Source organism: Lissotriton vulgaris, chromosome 7, assembly GCF_964263255.1.
Source record: "Lissotriton vulgaris chromosome 7, aLisVul1.2, whole genome shotgun sequence".
NCBI lineage: Eukaryota > Metazoa > Chordata > Amphibia > Caudata > Salamandridae > Lissotriton > Lissotriton vulgaris.
This window is the reverse complement of record NC_141695.1, coordinates 1,545,538,581-1,545,556,427: the sequence shown is the minus strand read 5'-3', so window position 1 is coordinate 1,545,556,427 and position 17,847 is coordinate 1,545,538,581. Positions and strand designations below refer to the sequence as shown.

The following is a 17,847-nucleotide window of genomic DNA, read 5'->3' as shown; positions in this document are numbered from 1 at the left end:
TTTTGGGACCAAAAACAATTTTTACTTTCGCCAATGTTTGTTATAATGGTGAGGGCCTGGCAGCTCCTACACCAAAATGGTTTTACAAACAACATGCCAAAACAAGTCACGCACTGACAAAACCAAAATGCCGACCTCCAATTTCAGACCTACTGGCTTTGCCATAGCTTGTTTATTTTTACGTTTTCCATAATCTTATTGAAGCTGGTTACACTGATTTTCCATTAGGAATATTTTTGGGAAATACTAGTGTACATCAACACATATTACAAAATTATGCTGCAAAGAAATGGTACTTAAAACTTTACAGTAATTTAGCGAAATGTTTTTTTTTTTACCTGCATTTTTTTGTGAACATTTTATTTTGTAAACAATAAATCATCAAGCTTGCTTTCAAGCTTCTGTAAATATTTGCATCCAAAGAGAGATCATTCTGGGAGCAATATACATAACCTCATATAGCTAAACTTGGAAAAGGTGTGTACACATTTTTATACTGGAACCACTGTCAGAGGTGAAGTTAGACCTTACAAACTTTACTTAGAGCGCTCAATCTAATAATAAAGGCTTTGCATTAGTGAACCATGCATACAAATTTGAACAACTTAAACACATGAGCACAAATATTAACTTAACTGCATACAATGTCCGTACCTGATTTATAATGTGGCACTGTAAACTGGCAGCCAAAGGGTGTGTGCTGTAGGGGGTTGGGCCTATTTGTCCCAAGAACCAAGAACAAAACACAGATTAAAACGTGTTGCCCTTGACCCCAAACAATATGCCAATGGGTGTCGGGCTATAGGCATTCCACATCCCTGCCCCTGCTCACCCCCTTGGTTACTTGGCACGTGCAGACAGGCTTATCTCAGAGGCAGTGTGTAAAGCATTTGTGAACACATACAGTAATACAAATATGGTTTTCAGATGATAGAAATAGTTCAGTTCAAAGCATATTGCAGATGCAACACTGTTCACACAAAGTACCATTGATGCATTGCGCAAACAAACAAAACAGACCTCAGGGAAGGTGATGCGTTAGTTCCTTACATTCAGGAATGGTGATGCGTTGTTTCCTTGCTCCGGAGGAGGTGATGCGTGGGTTTCTTACTGCGCCCCCCAATGATGCGATGAACTTAGCGCCTCAATGCGATGCGATGATCCGGAAAGATGCATGGATTCTTGCAGCAGCAGACCTTATGTTGAAATGGGTGCAGTAATCTTGGACTTCGGAGATTGGTGCATTCAATCCGATCTGTGGTGATAAGTCGAGACGCGGGCAGGCGTTATGACGATTTCTTTGGCGATGCATCAGAAACAGGTGCGGATGCGTCTTGCTTCTCGGAGTTGCATTACTTTTCCAAGCTCCCAACGGCAAACAGACTCCAGACGTCCCAAACAAGAGCAGGCACCTCTTACCAGGTCAGAACTCCCAACAAGGAATTTCAGGGGAGCTGGTGGTGAAGTCCTTGTGTCCCTGAGACTTCAAAACAGGAGGCAAGCTCAATTCAAGCTCTTGGAGATATTCCTCAAGCAGGGGACACGGCAAACAGCAAAGTCCTTTTCTCCCTTCCTTAGAAGCAAGTAGCTGATGCAGGTCAACCCCAGACAAGCATATAGCACAGGGGCAATAGTTATCCTCAGCTTCTCCGGCTCTTCTCCTTGGCAAAGGTTCCTCTAAATTCCCAGAAATTATCTAAAGTTCTGGGGTCTGGGCCCCAATCTTTATGCTACCAAATCCTTTGTTCTCTGGTGGTAGAGAAGCCCTGTGCTTGGTCAAAACCAGTTCTTCCTCTCTGGTGCAGCTTCCTTGCCGGAGGTGGGGACAGCATTGTGGAAGGCAGACCAGGCCCATTCAGGTGAAAGGAAATCTCCTCCCCCAACTCTAAATGCAGCCCAGGTCTATTCAGCCCAGCCCTGACTCATCAGGCTCTCTGGAGCAACTGAACCTCCACAGCTCGTGACACTCCAAACCCAGACAGTCACTACACATCCCAGCAGAGGCACACTGGGTGGCTAAGCAAGAAAATGCCTACTTTCTAAAAGTGGTATTTTCAACCACAAATTGTAAATATCACCCTCACTAAAAGATGCATTTTAACATACTGAGTTCAGGTATACTAAACCTTATTTTCCCATCTGGTTCACAGGGGCAGTTATGTTATAAGATGTTATAAGCAAACTCCCCATTCTTTCCTTTGGGAACATATACTCTTGCAATAGTGAAAAACGAAATTTGGCAGTAATTCACTATCAAGACATGTCACACACATCACAGCATGTCCTACCATTCACATACACTGCATCCTGTCCACAGGGGTACATTGCTTCTACCTTAGGGGTGAATAACATGTAACAAAAGGAAAGGGTAGGGCCTGGCAAGTGGATGCACTTGTCGGGTCGACATGGTAGTACTAGACTGCACACAGATACTGCAGTGGCAGATCTGAGTTACATTTACAGGCTGCTTATGCAGGTGGTACAATCAGTGCTGCAAGCCCATCAACAGCAATTGATTTACAGGCCCTGGGCACACACGGTGAACTGTACTAGTAATTGACTAGTAAATCAAATAGCCTATTGTGAAAATACCAATCCATAACAACAATTTACAAAGGGAGCACTTGCACTTTACACAAACGTCCAAAACACAGCAAAAACACGGGAGGTCAAGGCAAAAAATACAGGGGAAGCCCATGCCAATGGTGCCAGGTCTACAATCACATGCTTAATACTTTGCCCCAGAGTTTATAATTTTTCATGCGGCGCAGCATGCACATAAGTTAGGCAGCATTGCACAAATGTGAAAACAATGCAGAACCAAATCTACTAAGATTGACAAGTTGCTGGTGACAACCCCTGCACCGGTGCAAAAGTGGTTGCCATGTGTCACGCACAGCACTGCACCCTGGTCCAGAGGCAAGTGGGAGCTGTTCAGTGCAGGATTTGAAATGGAACAGACCCTTTAAGAACAAATTTCTATCAAGGACAACAAAAGATTCAGACGCATTAAATGTGTGCTATTGCTGTATAAATGCAATATGTTATATATATATATATATACATATATATATATATATATAAATATATATATATATATATATATATATATATATATATATATATATTGTTTACCAGTCCATATCCAAACCGATCAAGGAAGGCACTGACACCGTGAATTACTACTCAAGAAAGGTGTTTTATTCCATCATGCTGCTAAAGACGCGTTTCGGTGGAAGCCCTTGCTCACTCAATCTGCCAAAAGTGACGCTGTCATTTATATACATTCCAACACATCTCAACAACGCTATGGTGTGACTGGTTGTTCGTCACCATAGTTACCATGAGTCATGACATGATCGGAAATGAACACAGAAGAGTTAAAAGTTAAATGCACTCCTCTAGTGCACATCTCATTAGTCACTTTGAAATTGTGAAACAGTGTTTACATGATCAATTGAAGTGATGTAACGCTTTTAAATTATTTAAACAACCCAGTGGTGAAATTATAAACAAAGTGGCAAGTGAACCGATTTTTACAATTTAAATAATTGCTGAAACGGCATTGTTGTTCTTGTATTCAAACGTGGTTAGTCCATCACCAAGTTCAGAATTGTATTGCATTACATTAATACACAGAGTTATATTGCATTAAAATAATAAGTAGTAAATAAGGTGCAGAGATTAAAATACATCTTAATTCTATAGTAAGGTTCAAAGATGTTCCTGAGTAAAGACACACTATAATATTTTTTTTAGAAATGCACACATTTCTCCCTTCTTTGCGCCTGCTTCAAGTATTCGTTAGTTTTTTATGCTAAGTCCATTCTAGATAGGTTAGTAGACTGGGCTTTGCATCAAGACCTATTGTTGTGTGTGGAGATTCGCCTTTAGGTATGCCCCATTAATGCAAAGTGAGTAAAAGTGGTTTTGACAATGTAAAAAGGTCACATTTTCAACACACAACAGAAATTAGTTCACACGCAGCACTTTGCACTTTGCTATCGGTGGTGCAAGGCCTTCGTAAATTCGGCCTTTGGCTGCTACAGCTTATTGTTCCCCATTGACCCTGTCTTACTTCAGCATCACAATTTCAGTTTACTTAGGCTTGCTCTTTGAAGCAGTTTTGTACTCTGTGAACATTATATTTGTATTCACACACAGTACCGTCCCTCACCTCTACCTCCTACCAAATGGCAGTGTTCAGGAAGAACTCATCAGCAGACTTTGCTAACGAGGTCCTAATGGAATGTATAAGTTAGCCCTGTCTAAATCCATCCTTATTACAGTTCCTGGGTATCCACCTTCCAACCACAGTAGCGCAGGCAGTATACTTCCTCTTTTTTGTCATCAACCTCCAATGTTATGCCATGCAAAATCTGGGGCATCCATGGTGGGTCACAATGGCTCCAGTACTCCTACTGCATTAGTCCTGTTACTTTACTTGTGTTCCACACTCACTGTACATACATGTTGCCAGCGCAAGATTCTAGGTTTCACATGGCGGTATAACTTTACAAAAGAGGAGTCACTAGGCTTGCCTCTCCTTAACATAGAGAAAAAGATTGGGCTGGCTATATCCACCATTGCCGGCATTACTTCTGGATGAAAAATTGCTGCCATGATGTAATGTTCTAGTGGTAGTACTCCTTCCAGTAATATTTCTTCCAGCTGTGGATTTAAACAGTATAAGTCGTAAACTGTTATATGTATAAAGAGCCTTGTCTGTAAACGTATGGGGCGAGGTAGAAACACCTATGTATTAGCACTCTAAATCCACTCCCCAAGAATACACAAATCATTAGAGAAATAGCCCACTCCTGATTTTAATCAATTAGGGGTATGATTAGTGTGGTACTGATATTGTATAATCATTAATTTCCCTACTTTTCCCTAGAATCTATAGCCCTCTAAAAAGATACTAGGTCTTTTAAAAGGATGTTCCCCCAGAAAACTCTGTGGAATGCTTCATCGTTGAGACCTTGTCCAGAGTCTAAACACATCAGGGTGTGCTGAATCTCTGTAGAAGCGGTAACTCTTTGGATACAGCTCTTGACGCAGGATCTGTGAAGCTATTCCATTAAAATTCTCTTAAGGAATACCCAGTTTTCTAAATTGTATTTGGAGGGTCTATTGGCAACAATAAAAACACAAGGTGGATTCCCGTGGGGTATATTAGTACGCCCGTATCTATATCTATTGGTCTACATATTTCAGCTGGCTACTTATATGCCCATCGGGGTCACCCGGCTTTCATCAGGACCAAGCTGGGGTTTCCAGTTGGTATTTTCTCTTCTGTGATTGTTCATGCAATATGCAGCAGATATATTAATCTTAAAACCTGATTTGGATGAGGAAGCTGGTGTTAGAGAGCTGATTTTCTTTTTAAGGTTAATATTGCGATTGTGTAGAACATGAAGTCTCTTCTGTCTGTGCCTAGAGGTCTTTGTCCTCCAGACAGACAAAATGTAATACAGCAGAGTTGTGAATGCGCGCAAAATGTATTGATTGTAACATTCTTGCGATTGTTGACCCTTGGAGTCACTTAGAAATATCTTCCTTTTTTCCTATTTGTGATATGGTTTTTTCATTCTCAATAAACTTTAAACTAAAAAAAAAGAAATATCTTCCTTTTGGACTAACAAATGTCTTTGTTCTTGTGATCTTCAGAGGAACACATTCCAGTTCTCATCTCTTCATCAGACTATGAACACGAATTGACAAGGGACAACATGGTTGAGGTGGCAGCTGTGTGTGAGGTGAAGAAGGGAGGAAAACTGCTGGTGCGGAAACATGTGTCCCTGGGGCAACCTCCTCTCGAAATTAAGGTAAAGAGCTTTTTTAGCTTGTTATCTTTACCTTTTGGTTGTACAAAAAAGAGAGCAAGAATAATTCTTCAAGGCTTGTTGGTGGGATATTCACAAAGTACAAGGTCAGTGTAACAGGAGTCAACAGAGTGGTTCAAAGGTTCAAAATAAGCTTTATTCGATATTTAGACAAATATCATATAAGCATACTTTCATATACATAGTTTAAAAATGCATTTATATAACAAATGATTGAGAATGTTGCAGTTTAGAATTTCATACAAAGCTTCAGGGAAAGTTAAAAGTCTACATTAAAAAGACAGATAAAAAACAAAGAGGAGTAATCACTATCTCCAATCTCAATCTAAGGTTTTCCTAAATTTTATCACTAATTTTAAAAACTGTTCCATTTTGGTTATCACCTCCTTATCCTCAAGTTCCTGTAGACGCTCAAAAGCAGTTTTACATGACCTGATATTCCATCTCTTTAGTAAGGGTAATAATAGGGCTTTTCTCAAAATCCCGTAATACTTACAGAAAAGGATGGTGTGAATATTCGATTGTTGTGAAGTGGTATCACAGGGACAGAGACAGGTGATCCGTGACCAGTCATTGCATTTTGGGAATGTTACGTATCGATAAAAAGAGCCCATTCTGAATCTGGTGAGTAACATCCTTGAGTAACACGGAAAATCTGATGATAGGTATAGTTGGAGGCCCTTATGAGATGTCACCCTTTGATATGCCAGGATGGTGTCAGAAAGTTTTTGTTTGTTCCATCTGACTGTTTCCAGATGGGCCATTAAAGTCTTTCTCAGGTGTTTTCGTGAGATATTTTCCAGTGAGGATGGATCTGTAAACCACTCTTGGTGCCCGATCTCAAAAAAGATATTTCTCACATAGTTCAACCAATTAGATTGGTTGGAATGTTTAGCCCCTTCCAATTTAAAAATGTCTTGTAGCACCTCTCTATTAAAAGCAGTCTCAGGGGTAGTCCAAATTTTGTGCCAGAGAAGGGGGGGTTCAGTTTTTATAGTATCTGTTATATACGGGAGATCCAGCTCAATGTGCATTTTATATACCGAGGTTGCCTTTGAGGCAGCAAGAAGATACCTTAAAAATTGATTTTCCAGGGTTTGTATCGGTGAAATGTTTTTATCTACGCCCCAGAGGCCAGCCCCGTAGATAGCGGTAGATGCACATTTGGCTTTATATATAGTTAGCAGTTGTTTAACTGGTCTGCCCCCTATCTTTCCTGCAAAATCCCGGAGACCTCCAATCGCTCTCACAAAAGCAAGTTTCCTCTTCTCTATTGCCGCTTTCCAGGATAACTTTCTATGTAGACAGATTCCCAAATAAGTAAAGGCCTCCACTGTCTCCAATCTTTGGTCCTCAATAAAGATTGGGCATGGGGTTTTTTTTTGTCTTTTGTTACATAGCATGGTGTACGATTTTGCTATGTTCACTTTGAGACCCCTGTCATTCATAAAAGTCGTGAAAGCTGATACTGCCTTTTGTAGGCCCATTCTGGTCTGGGATAGAATTGCAGCGTCATCTGCATAAAGCAGAATTGGAATCGGTTGACCTCCTATTTTTGGGAAGTCACACTCGATGGTTTTGAGATGCTCGCCGATCGCGTTTATATAAAGGGAGAAAAGCAGGGGAGCCAGAATGCACCCCTGTCTAACCCCTCTATTGATGTTGAAACGTGGGGAGCACTCTCCCCTCAGACCATATCTCACTCTGGCTCCTGCTTCACGATACAAAGCCTTAATGAAAAGAAGGATTGATGGATCCATCCCGAAGTGGGTTAAGATGTCCCATAGTTGGTCATGCAGGACACAGTCGAATGCTGAGGTGAGATCTATGTATGTTATATACAGACTGTGCCTTTTGGTGTCGATGTATTTTGACTTGATTAGATGTAAATTGAGGACCTGTTCAATTGTACCTCTGCCTGACCGGAAACCATATTGTAGTTTCGAGAGTATATCTTTCTCCTCTATCCAGGTGGTTAATCTTTTCAGGATTATACATCCAACAATTTTCATTAAGGTGTCGAGGAGGGATATGGGCCTGTAGCACGATGACAGGTGCCTGTCTCCTTTTTTAAAGATTGGTATTACTATAGCCTCTCCCCAGGTTGGCAGGAGATTTGTGGTGCTTATAGAGTTAAGGACAGAGGTCAGTAGGGGAGCCCAGAATTCCATCTCTGCCTTGTACACATCAGCAGGGATTGCATCCGGTCCAGGGGCCTTCCCAGGCGGGCTTTCTTTAATGGCTGATTCCACCTCCTCAAGTGAAAAAAGGATTTGGCATGGAGTATCATGGATTGAGTTTATGGAAAATAAATCCGGGTTGAGGTTATTTAAACATGCGGGTTTAGTGTAGAGCTTCTGGAAATGCGCCGCCCACATCTCTCCATTTATTGCCATGTCCAGGTTCCTTTCGGGCATTTTTACCCATGGCAAAGGGGAATTAATAAGTCTCCAAAAAGCTGACATATCCCCCATCTCCGATGTTTCCACCAATTTCTGCCATGCTTCGTGTTTCAGTTCCTTTTTTCTCTGTTTTATGGCTAGACGATATTGATTTCTGGCCTGGCGTATTTCTAATTGAGGTTTGGGTTGGACATGAAGCAGTTTCTTTAGGGAATTCAGTGCCTTCGTACATTTTGAATCGAACCACCCATTTTGAGCAATTGTACCTGTTTTGTACTGTCTCGTCAAGAGTTCTTTCAAGGTGCCCTGAATTTTAATGAAAGCGTTACAGATATCATCGGGATTGTCCTTATTCGAAAGACAAGTATGAATCTCCTCCCTCCTTTTGTTGACTAGGTTCTTGAGGAGGTTTTTTGGGTTGATTCTATCCCATTTGACACAATATCCGTTTTTAGCTCCCAGCATAATTGGTTGTTCGTAAGTATCTTTATGTGAGTACCGGCTCAGCGATGGTCCCGGTAAGTCTATGGTCATGGACAGAGGATAGTGGTCACTATGTGGATGATCGAGTGTGTTCCAATCTCGAATTAACAATGCATGTGCTTTTGAGAATAATAGGAAGTCTATGGTGGTGTTCCTGCCTCTGCCATGAAAGGTTGGTTTAGGGGGGCATGGGGTCTGTAGGAGCTCATTTACCAAAATGTAAGTTAAAAGAGGTCACAAAAGTGTTAAAAATATCCCCTGACTTTGTATGCAAAAAATGGCTGAAGGTGTAAAAACCAGGGTCTGAGGCATATGTATCATAAGTGTCACAACCATCTCTTTCTGTGTTTGGGCAGATGTGGCAGTTTAAATCGCCCGCAAGAAGAATAGCACACTCTCCACCCGAGTTTTCTTTAATCGTAAGCAGGGCTTGATGTAAATTTTCCATGGCTTTCTCCAGTTGGTCTACAGGCAGGTTATTGTAAAAATTAATAATTAACAATGACAATGACGGGGCGATGTCCAGTGCGATTATCTGAAAGGACTCTCTCAGTAATGTTTTCCTAATCCTCTGACCGACTGCTACACTAATGTAGGTGCATAGACCCCCCTTGTGTCTGCCCTGTTTAGTCGCAGCAGCCGGTGAATGGAATGTCGTAAAGCCTTGAAGGTGGATGGGAGAGATCGCCCAAGTTTCCTGGAAGCAGAGGATAGAATACTGATTTACCACCTTTATCCAATCCGGTAAAATAGTTTTAGAAGAGAGTCCTGCTAAATTCCACGAGAGGAACTGTAAGTTGCCAGTTTTTTTCTTGTCTGCCTTGTTGTTAGAATATGAATTGGCATTTGTACTAATGGGAAGACAACTTAGACTTTTTTCTTTGCCCCTGTCAGTGGTTTGGACTCTATTATTTACCCCGTTAAATTGGGAGTTTTTATTTAGGCCCTTTTCATGATTAACCTGCGTATGATTGGGGTGAGCGATGGTACTCTCAGGTCTCCTACAGCCGTCATTTACCTGCTTCTCTTGAGAGAGTCATTCTACGTCCTCTATACCGCAGAGTGGCTCAAAGAAGTTATAGCAGGGTAAGTTCCAATTTGAGTGGAAGAAAGAGGGGCGTTTGAGATTGCCCTGTGGATAAAACTGTGTAGTCGGCAGTAGAAAGAGATCGTTTGAGGGGAAAGGTATCTGGTCTCTTACTCCCTGGGTAAAGTGGTTATTTCCATACTGCGCAAATGAATGTTTAGGATAGTGAGATTTGTGTGGTTTGGAAGACATTAACGCTTCCGGGTAAAAGTTGGCTAAGGGTTTTGGCAGAATTGGTCCCCTGTGGAGGCCCGAGAACCAGTCTGTAATATGTGAAATGACCCTCGGATCTTTAAAGGTGACAATAACTACATCCCCTTCTATGTCTTTGGGGCGAATTCCAACCCAGTCGGTTCTTCTCACCATTATTATGTCCCCATGTATATGAGGGGGTAGGGGCCTATTTTCCCTGAGCCAGAAAATCACCTTGTTTTTTAAACTGTGATGATTTTCGTATCCTCCTGTACTTGATAGAGGTGCGACCCCCGTTAGTATGATAACGTTTTGTGATGCAGTCGGGGGTAGGTCGACATATCTTTTACCTAGCCGTTTATCCTGTAGCGCGGCAGGGTAGGTTTTTTCCCGGGTAGGAGGGGCGTTACCCATTTTTGCTGAAGCAATGAGAGAGTTAATTTGTGTTGAATTTGCCTGCGTATGAGGAGGCGCTTTTGGAGGAGCGGCTGGTTTTTGAGTGGTTAGTGACTTCTTTGTGGAGACTGACGGTTGAGTTTTATTCTGGTTTGGTGCCGGGGTTTGCTTCATAGGAATCTGATCTTTAATCGATTTTTCACAACTAGGTTTCCCCCCCCCCAATTTTCGTGATAGTGGGATTTACTGTGGTGGTTGTGGTTTTTGCTTGCTGGTTAGATTTGTCACCAGATTTTGACATGGAGTCAGGATTTGCTACTTGGGTTTGGGTCAGGGTCTCCGAGAGAGTGTGCAGTTCAGTAGCTATTCTTTTCACTCTCTCGAGTATTGGTGTTAATAATGCCTTCACAAGATGTTCCATGGCATCCACAAAGTCTTTAATTGTGGGAGGGACGCAGGAAATTAAAGTTTCCCGTGGTGGTTTTGGTATTCCTTCTACAATTTGTAGCAGTTCTTTTGTGAGTATGTCCATAGCCGAGGTTTGAGTTTTGGGGGTATTTTTCGTTGGTAATTTTTTTCGTCGTTTTTTGGGTGGAGATCGAATAATAGCCTGATTCTTTTTGGGTTTCTGTTTCCATTTAGACACTTTATCTGACTTTACTACCACTGGGGAAGAGTGGAACATGGAAATCTTTTGTGTGGCCTGGGAGGAAGGAATTTCTATTATATCAGGCCCCACGAACTCCGCAGTCTTTGGCAGATTAGGTGTGACCAAGTCTATGAGGTCGGCGGATGCCTTGGTTGTAAGATTAACAATTTTTAAAGGGGATGGGAGCAAAGATCCATTATTTGGCGGGAAGTAGGATTGAAAAACTGAGGGCACATTATCAGTATTCATTAAATCCTCTACCGTGATTTTTAAGGTGGAATTAAGTGGGCTGGGCTCATGAGTAGGTGAGGGAACTGGTATGTGAACGTTATTTTTAAGTTGCTCAATAGATTGTCTCCTTGCAATGCGCCTCTCTGTCAAGGCCAGGTCTCTATCAATTTCGCCATTTACTTTGGAGAAGAATTTGTCCAGAGGGCCATAGATTAAGCTCCCTTCACCCTTAGGTTGAGCTTCGCATCCAGGTTTCGCCATAATTGTATGTCTTTTGGACGAGGACGTTGGTTATGGGGGTGGCCCAGCCCGGCCTAATCAGGCCGTAGAGGGCCCACCCTTTGCCCGGGCTTAGCCCCGGGCGTCCCGCTCGCGTCCCGCGACGCTGAGGGCTTCCTGCTTTATGGTGCCCCTCCCGGCGCGTATGACGCGTCGGGGAACGCGCCGCCGCTGAGCCTATCGGGATTTGGAGTCCCGAGGCGGCGGCGCGGCTGGTGGCGGTGCTTGGCGTCCTTCCCTTTTTTCGATCTGGCGCAGTGTCCACTCAAGGACTCAGGGTCACTCCGGTAGGTGCAGTACTTTTCCTTCTTGTCCTGGTAAAAGGGCTCCCCCCGCTCCACCGAGGGCTTCCTGCTTTATGGTGCCCCTCCCGGCGCGTATGACGCGTCGGGGAACGCGCCGCCGCTGAGCCTATCGGGATTTGGAGTCCCGAGGCGGCGGCGCGGCTGGTGGCGGTGCTTGGCGTCCTTCCCTTTTTTCGATCTGGCGCAGTGTCCACTCAAGGACTCAGGGTCACTCCGGTAGGTGCAGTACTTTTCCTTCTTGTCCTGGTAAAAGGGCTCCCCCCGCTCCACCGAGGGCTTCCTGCTTTATGGTGCCCCTCCCGGCGCGTATGACGCGTCGGGGAACGCGCCGCCGCTGAGCCTATCGGGATTTGGAGTCCCGAGGCGGCGGCGCGGCTGGTGGCGGTGCTTGGCGTCCTTCCCTTTTTTCGATCTGGCGCAGTGTCCACTCAAGGACTCAGGGTCACTCCGGTAGGTGCAGTACTTTTCCTTCTTGTCCTGGTAAAAGGACAGAGTGTATACACCCTAAACCCCAAGCACCCAAATCATTGACACTGTACAATCTGAGGAGACATGATAGATGAGGTCTCAACATGCAACAGGCCCTCCTTTAACAATCTGTCGGCGCTGCCACGCGCACAAGTTTTATTCAGTGCAAGAACTTTGCCCCCTCCACCTTGTGTGTCTAAACATAGTATCAATTACTGTTCCCATGGCAAACACCCTAGTGAGATTCTAATTTGCAATATGCAAAAAATGTATTTGAATATTTTGCAAGCTTTCATACATTGAGGATGCATCAACACAGCATCCCAATCTGTCTTCCACCACTCTCATGTTTCTCTCCAGTTGTCCCCTCATTTTTCCAGGGGTTTGGCATTTAATTTCTTCATATCTTATATTCCAAAGAAATCATACTTTTTCCCAAGTGTCTCTGCTAAGACCCTCCACTCCAAAAGGGAAGAGTTGACAACATTTTCCCTGTTAACCTCATAGACCCTGAGTGTATTTTTAGTTCTCGTTTGCTCAGAGGTCAGCTTCTGCTGGAAGGTCCTCATAGGGCTCCAATCCCTGCCCCACCTGTCATGTCACCTACTGCAGAAATATCTGTTAGGTCTCAATTTTTTAAATCTCCCACCTGGCTACCCCACAAAGCATTTGCCCACCCACTAGAGGTAGTAAGCAAATAATGGGGTAACCCAGTATACCTAGGGACCTAGTAGAGGATACATCTAGTCAACCTATCTCTACAGCATAGCATCCTCTCTAATGCCTCCCACACCTCAAACGTCATATGTCTCATTATGGGAAGCCCACCACCTCTTTTATCCATATAAAAGTAATGTTGGTACAACTTGGCACCCATTGGTCACATCTCAATCAGGATTGTATGTAAACACTTTTGTATTTAAGATACAGAGCTGGGATTGGATAGAACTCTCAGGATACTCATTCTGGCAGTGTTCTACTTACTGGACTTTCAATCCCGACCAGCTTTCAGTCAAACCAGTACTGCCCTGTCAGTGGCAGGGTGCATTGTGCATATTGCAAGCATTTACAGTGGCAGGGAGAGTTGATATAGCTTCCACTGTGGCAATAGTGCCTCCTCTGACTCATCCTAAAAGAGGTGAGGATCCTGTGTGCAGAGGGCTAGGTGGTCTGAAAGACAGTTAAGCACACAGACTTTTTGTAATGGAGTGGAGACATGCTGGTGGTCTAAAGTCAAGCCGGTCTCAGATAAATAACAATGTAGTTTGGTGTGTGTTTGCGATGGTATACTGCGCAATGTATCATTGGGTACTCAAGCAGGTTTAATAGCATGGATGAAATGGGTCTTTGTTAGGTAGATCCCATTAAAGTAAATACACTGTGGTGGGTTGGGTTGTTATTTTTTTTAATCTGTCTTTTCATGGAAGGAATTTCAAGTATGAATCACATCGGACTTTGTTTGTATAAATGTGTTGCAAAAATAATACAAAGAACTCATTACTGACTATATACAGTGTAGTGCAAGTACTGCTTCATTTAAAATATGTGTCATGCTAAAAGTGTGCAACACTACAGAGTAGAACCACTGCTAACCCATTACTGATTTTGGTGCTGCACAGAATATCTGAAAGAAACACGTTAGTTATAGATTTCTTTACTTAGAATTACCCCAAGGCGTCAGACTGGATCGGGGCAGTTTTTTGTCAGTAGTACCTCTGTGCATCGGAAGGTGGCGTCGGTCGGCTCTGTGTTCATCATTGGTGTTGTCTCACCGGGATGACGTCGCAGTAGCTACTTGGACGTCGACCTCTCGCACTGACGTCCGTTCTTTCTTTTTACGCGCCAGCCAGCACAGATCCTTAGAGAGCGGTAACTTCAGTTATATTTTGATTGAACTTTTTGAGCGACTTTTGTCGACGTCTTTTGAGTCTACGATTTCTGGTGCACGTAGGGATGCCCAGATTCAAGGCTTGCGGATCCTGTTCCCGACTGTTGACGGTTATGGATCTGCACCGCATATGCCTCTTTTGCCTGGAGCGCTACCACAACCCCATGTCGTGCTCCGAATGCTGGTCCATGGAGCCTAAGGCTTTGTGGGAGTGGTTCGGAAAGATTCTTGAGCGTTCACAGTCCGCTCCGTTCTGTTCGAGGTCCTGGTCGAGGGACTGGCCGCAGAGCCATCACCAGTCATCCAAGTCATTGAAGTCTTCGCACTCTGGGTCAGGTAAGTCGAAGCACAAGAAGAAGTCGTAGAAGCATTGTCGCTCTTCAACTTCACCTTGTCGGTCGGCAGGTCCCACGAGTCATGCGTGTGGTGCCTCTACCAAGGCTCCGCATGTGGAGCCCGTTGAGCCGGCTCCGAGTTTCCCCTTCTTCCCGGGACTTGAAGAGACTTCCGCCTAGCTTCATACTTTCTACGAGGCAATGCATGCCATCTTTGGGCGGTCCGAACCCGCCGGCGCGCCTTTTGGCCCTGCAGACTCGTTTGGGGGCCTAGGCCTTCTCTGCCATCAGCTCCGGCCCTGGCACTGCAAGCTTCCTTTGGATCCAGGCCTGGATCCAGATCGGCGCCGGTTGACCTCATTACCCCTCCACCGCTTCCCTTGGCACCACTACCTCATTCGATGCGGATAACCCCCCCCCCCGGCCGGCGTCGAGTCCTGCCTCCATCCTCCCCTGACCTTGGCATGTTGCCTCCTCCTACTGTGGCTCCAGAGGAGGGAGTGTCATACACAGTGGTGTTACGTAGGGCGGCCGAGGCTCTCAACCTCAAACTCCCTAAAGTGGCAGGCAGGACTAACCTCCTGACAGAGGAGCTTCAGCCAGCTGCGAGTTCTTCGGAGCCTCTGCTTTCATTTAATGAGGCCCTTACCAACGTCCTTTTGGCACCTGGTCCAGGCCCAACACGAGGGCTCCCATGGATAGGATAGTTGCCTGACGCCACTGCCCGGCACCGGGCAACCCCACTTTCCTCTCCCAACACCCCACCTCGACTGCTTGGTGGTCCAAGACTACATCCAAGAGCTCATTCCCTACCGCTCCACCGAAAAGGGAAATTCAAGAAGCTGGATCATCTTGGAAAGAAAATGTTCTCTTCCGCCAGCTTGGGACTGCTGTCAGTTAACACTGCATGTCTATCGGGACATTATTCCCACTCTGTGTGGGAGTCGGTTGTGCAGGTGCTGCCTCAGTGTCCGGAGGAGGCCCGGGCAGTGCTTTCCCATGCTATTGCCACCGGGAGGGATGCAGTGAAGTTTACCATCCGTTGTGGGCTGGATACCGCTGACTCTCTGGGTAGGACGATTTCTACATCAGTAGCTCTTGGATGCTATGCCTGGATGAGATTGGCTGGCTTTTCTGGGGATGTCCAGAATACCCTCATGGACATGTCCTTTGATGGCTGTCGCCTTTTTGGTGACAAAGCAGTCAATGATTTCGAGTATTTCAAGGATTCGCGGGCTAAGGCCAAGTCTTTTGGCCTCTCCAGTCACCCAGCGCATCCTGTTTTTAGCCCCTTTTGTGGCTACGGAAGGGGTGCCCCACTATGTCCCGCCCGAAGCCACAGTCCACAGCAAATTACCCGACCTTCGCATGGCCGGGGATGTGGGAACAACCGCCGTGGTTCAGGGGGCCAGCGGGCAGACCAGTCCACCAACCCTCCCCTCTGCAGCAGCCTCCTGACCTTCCTAGTTCAACATTTTAGGCCCATCAAACGCCAGTGGGCAGGAGGATTTGCCATCACCTTCCCCACTGGTGCACCATCACGTTAGACAGGTGGTTTTGCAGATAGTCTGACGGGGCTATTCCCTCTCCTTCGAGGCTACCCCTGTAGCCATGCCACCCAATACCACCACATGTCTGAGGATCACCTGGCCCTTCTCCAGCAGGAAGTTTTTGTTCTCTTGGCCAAGGGAGCCATTGAGCGCATTCCTGTCCCAGAAGTAGGTTGTGGTTGTTATTCCTCATACCTTCTGGTTCCCAAGAAGGACAAGGGCCTGCGTCCTATCTTGGATCTCGGGAACATCAGACGCTTCCTCCAGAAGGAGAAATTCAAGATGTTGACGCTTGCTCGAGTCTTGTCTGCCCTCGACCCGGAAGACTGGTTGGTAGCGTTGGACTTGCAGGATGCCTATTTTCACTAACCCTGGGTGGAGTTCGCGGTGTTGCACTACGGGTAGTGCAAAAAAAAATCTGTTGCACCAGGCTGAGCTCCGCAAGCTGCGGAGTTCCATAGAAAAATGCCATTCTCGGTGATTGCACAGTGCGACTGCTTGTCCGCACTGTGCAATTATTGCGAACGGCACCTTGCACAGTGCAAGCTGTCCCTTATTTCTCTTTTCTGCCGCTCCTGTAGACTTTTACTCGAGCAGCAGCTTTCTCAACGTGAACAAGGAGTTTCTCATTGCGAGCTGTCGCGAGCATACGCCACCACTCGCAATAAGGAACCTGACCCCCGCGTTGAGGAATCTCGCCGGGATGTTTATTTTCCATGCTTGAGCTCACCAACTTAATGTTGATTATTGCAAATGAGGAAAAATCTCGCCGGGAGGTTGATTTTCCTTGCTCGCGCTCGCCAACTTATTGTTGGTGAACGCGAGCGACGAAAAAAACTCAGCGTAACACGAGTGCAGGAAAAAACGCAAACTCCGCAAGCGGAGCGGAGTTCACTGTCCAGGCTTAATTTTCACATGCCCATCCTGCCGGCCCACTGGCGTTACCTGCGGATCACGGTAAGCCAAGAGCATTTTCAGTTTACTGTGCTCCGCTTTGACCTTACCAGCGCCCCCCGGGTGTTCACGAAAGTGAAAGTGATGGCGGTTGTCGCAGCTCATCTGTGCAGATCAGGGGTCTTCCCCTATCTCGACAACTGGTTGCTGAAGGCGGGCTCGCCCTAGGAAGTAGTCTCCCACCTCCAGAATATGGCCGACCTCCTACATTCGCTGTGGTTCTTCATCAATGTGCCCAAGTCACACCTGATTCCCTCTCAGAAGCTTCTCCTCATCAGAGCGGTTCTGGATACGGTGTGGTTTCGGGTCTATACTCCAGAACAGCGAGTCTGGGATATCCTGGCTATGATTTCAATCTTTCAGCCTCTATCCCGGGTTTCAGTCAGAATGTCCCTGAGGCTGCTGGGTCTCATAGCCTCCTGCTTCCTGCTGGTCGATCATGCCAGGTGGAATAGGCAGGCACTGCAGTTGGACCTGAAGTTCCAGTGGGCGCAGCATCAGGGGAATCTGTCTGATTGTATCCAGATTTTGGAGGGCATTGCACGACAATTGCAGTGGTGGCTTATGAGCCAGGATTTGGTCAAAGGCAGATCCCTCTCTCTTCCCCAACCAGAACACACAGTGGTGACAGGCGCATCCCTTATGGAATAAGACGGCCACATGGTGGAGGTGGAGATCAGAGGCCTCTGGTCTCTGGCGGAGTCCAGGCTTCATATCAACCTTCTGGAGACTCCGGGCAAACAGTTTTGCATTCCTTTCCTCTGCCCGGGGAAGAGTAGTGC

The 17,847-nt window shown here is 45.5% G+C and overlaps 1 protein-coding gene across 3 annotated transcripts in view; it reads left to right on the top strand.

Moving 5' to 3' along the window:
* Nucleotides 1-17,847, top strand: part of LOC147705976 (protein-glutamine gamma-glutamyltransferase 6-like) — a 362,985-nt gene that overhangs the window by 315,387 nt on the left and 29,751 nt on the right. For all 3 annotated transcript variants that reach the window (XR_015297612.1, XM_086932433.1, XM_086932432.1), the window contains exon 11: nt 5,671-5,828. Coding sequence is in view for 2 of the 3 variants with exons in the window: in XM_086932433.1 (XP_086788559.1) it covers nt 5,671-5,828 (158 nt within the window). In the remaining variant the exon portion in view is untranslated. The remainder of the gene's footprint in view (nt 1-5,670; nt 5,829-17,847) is intronic.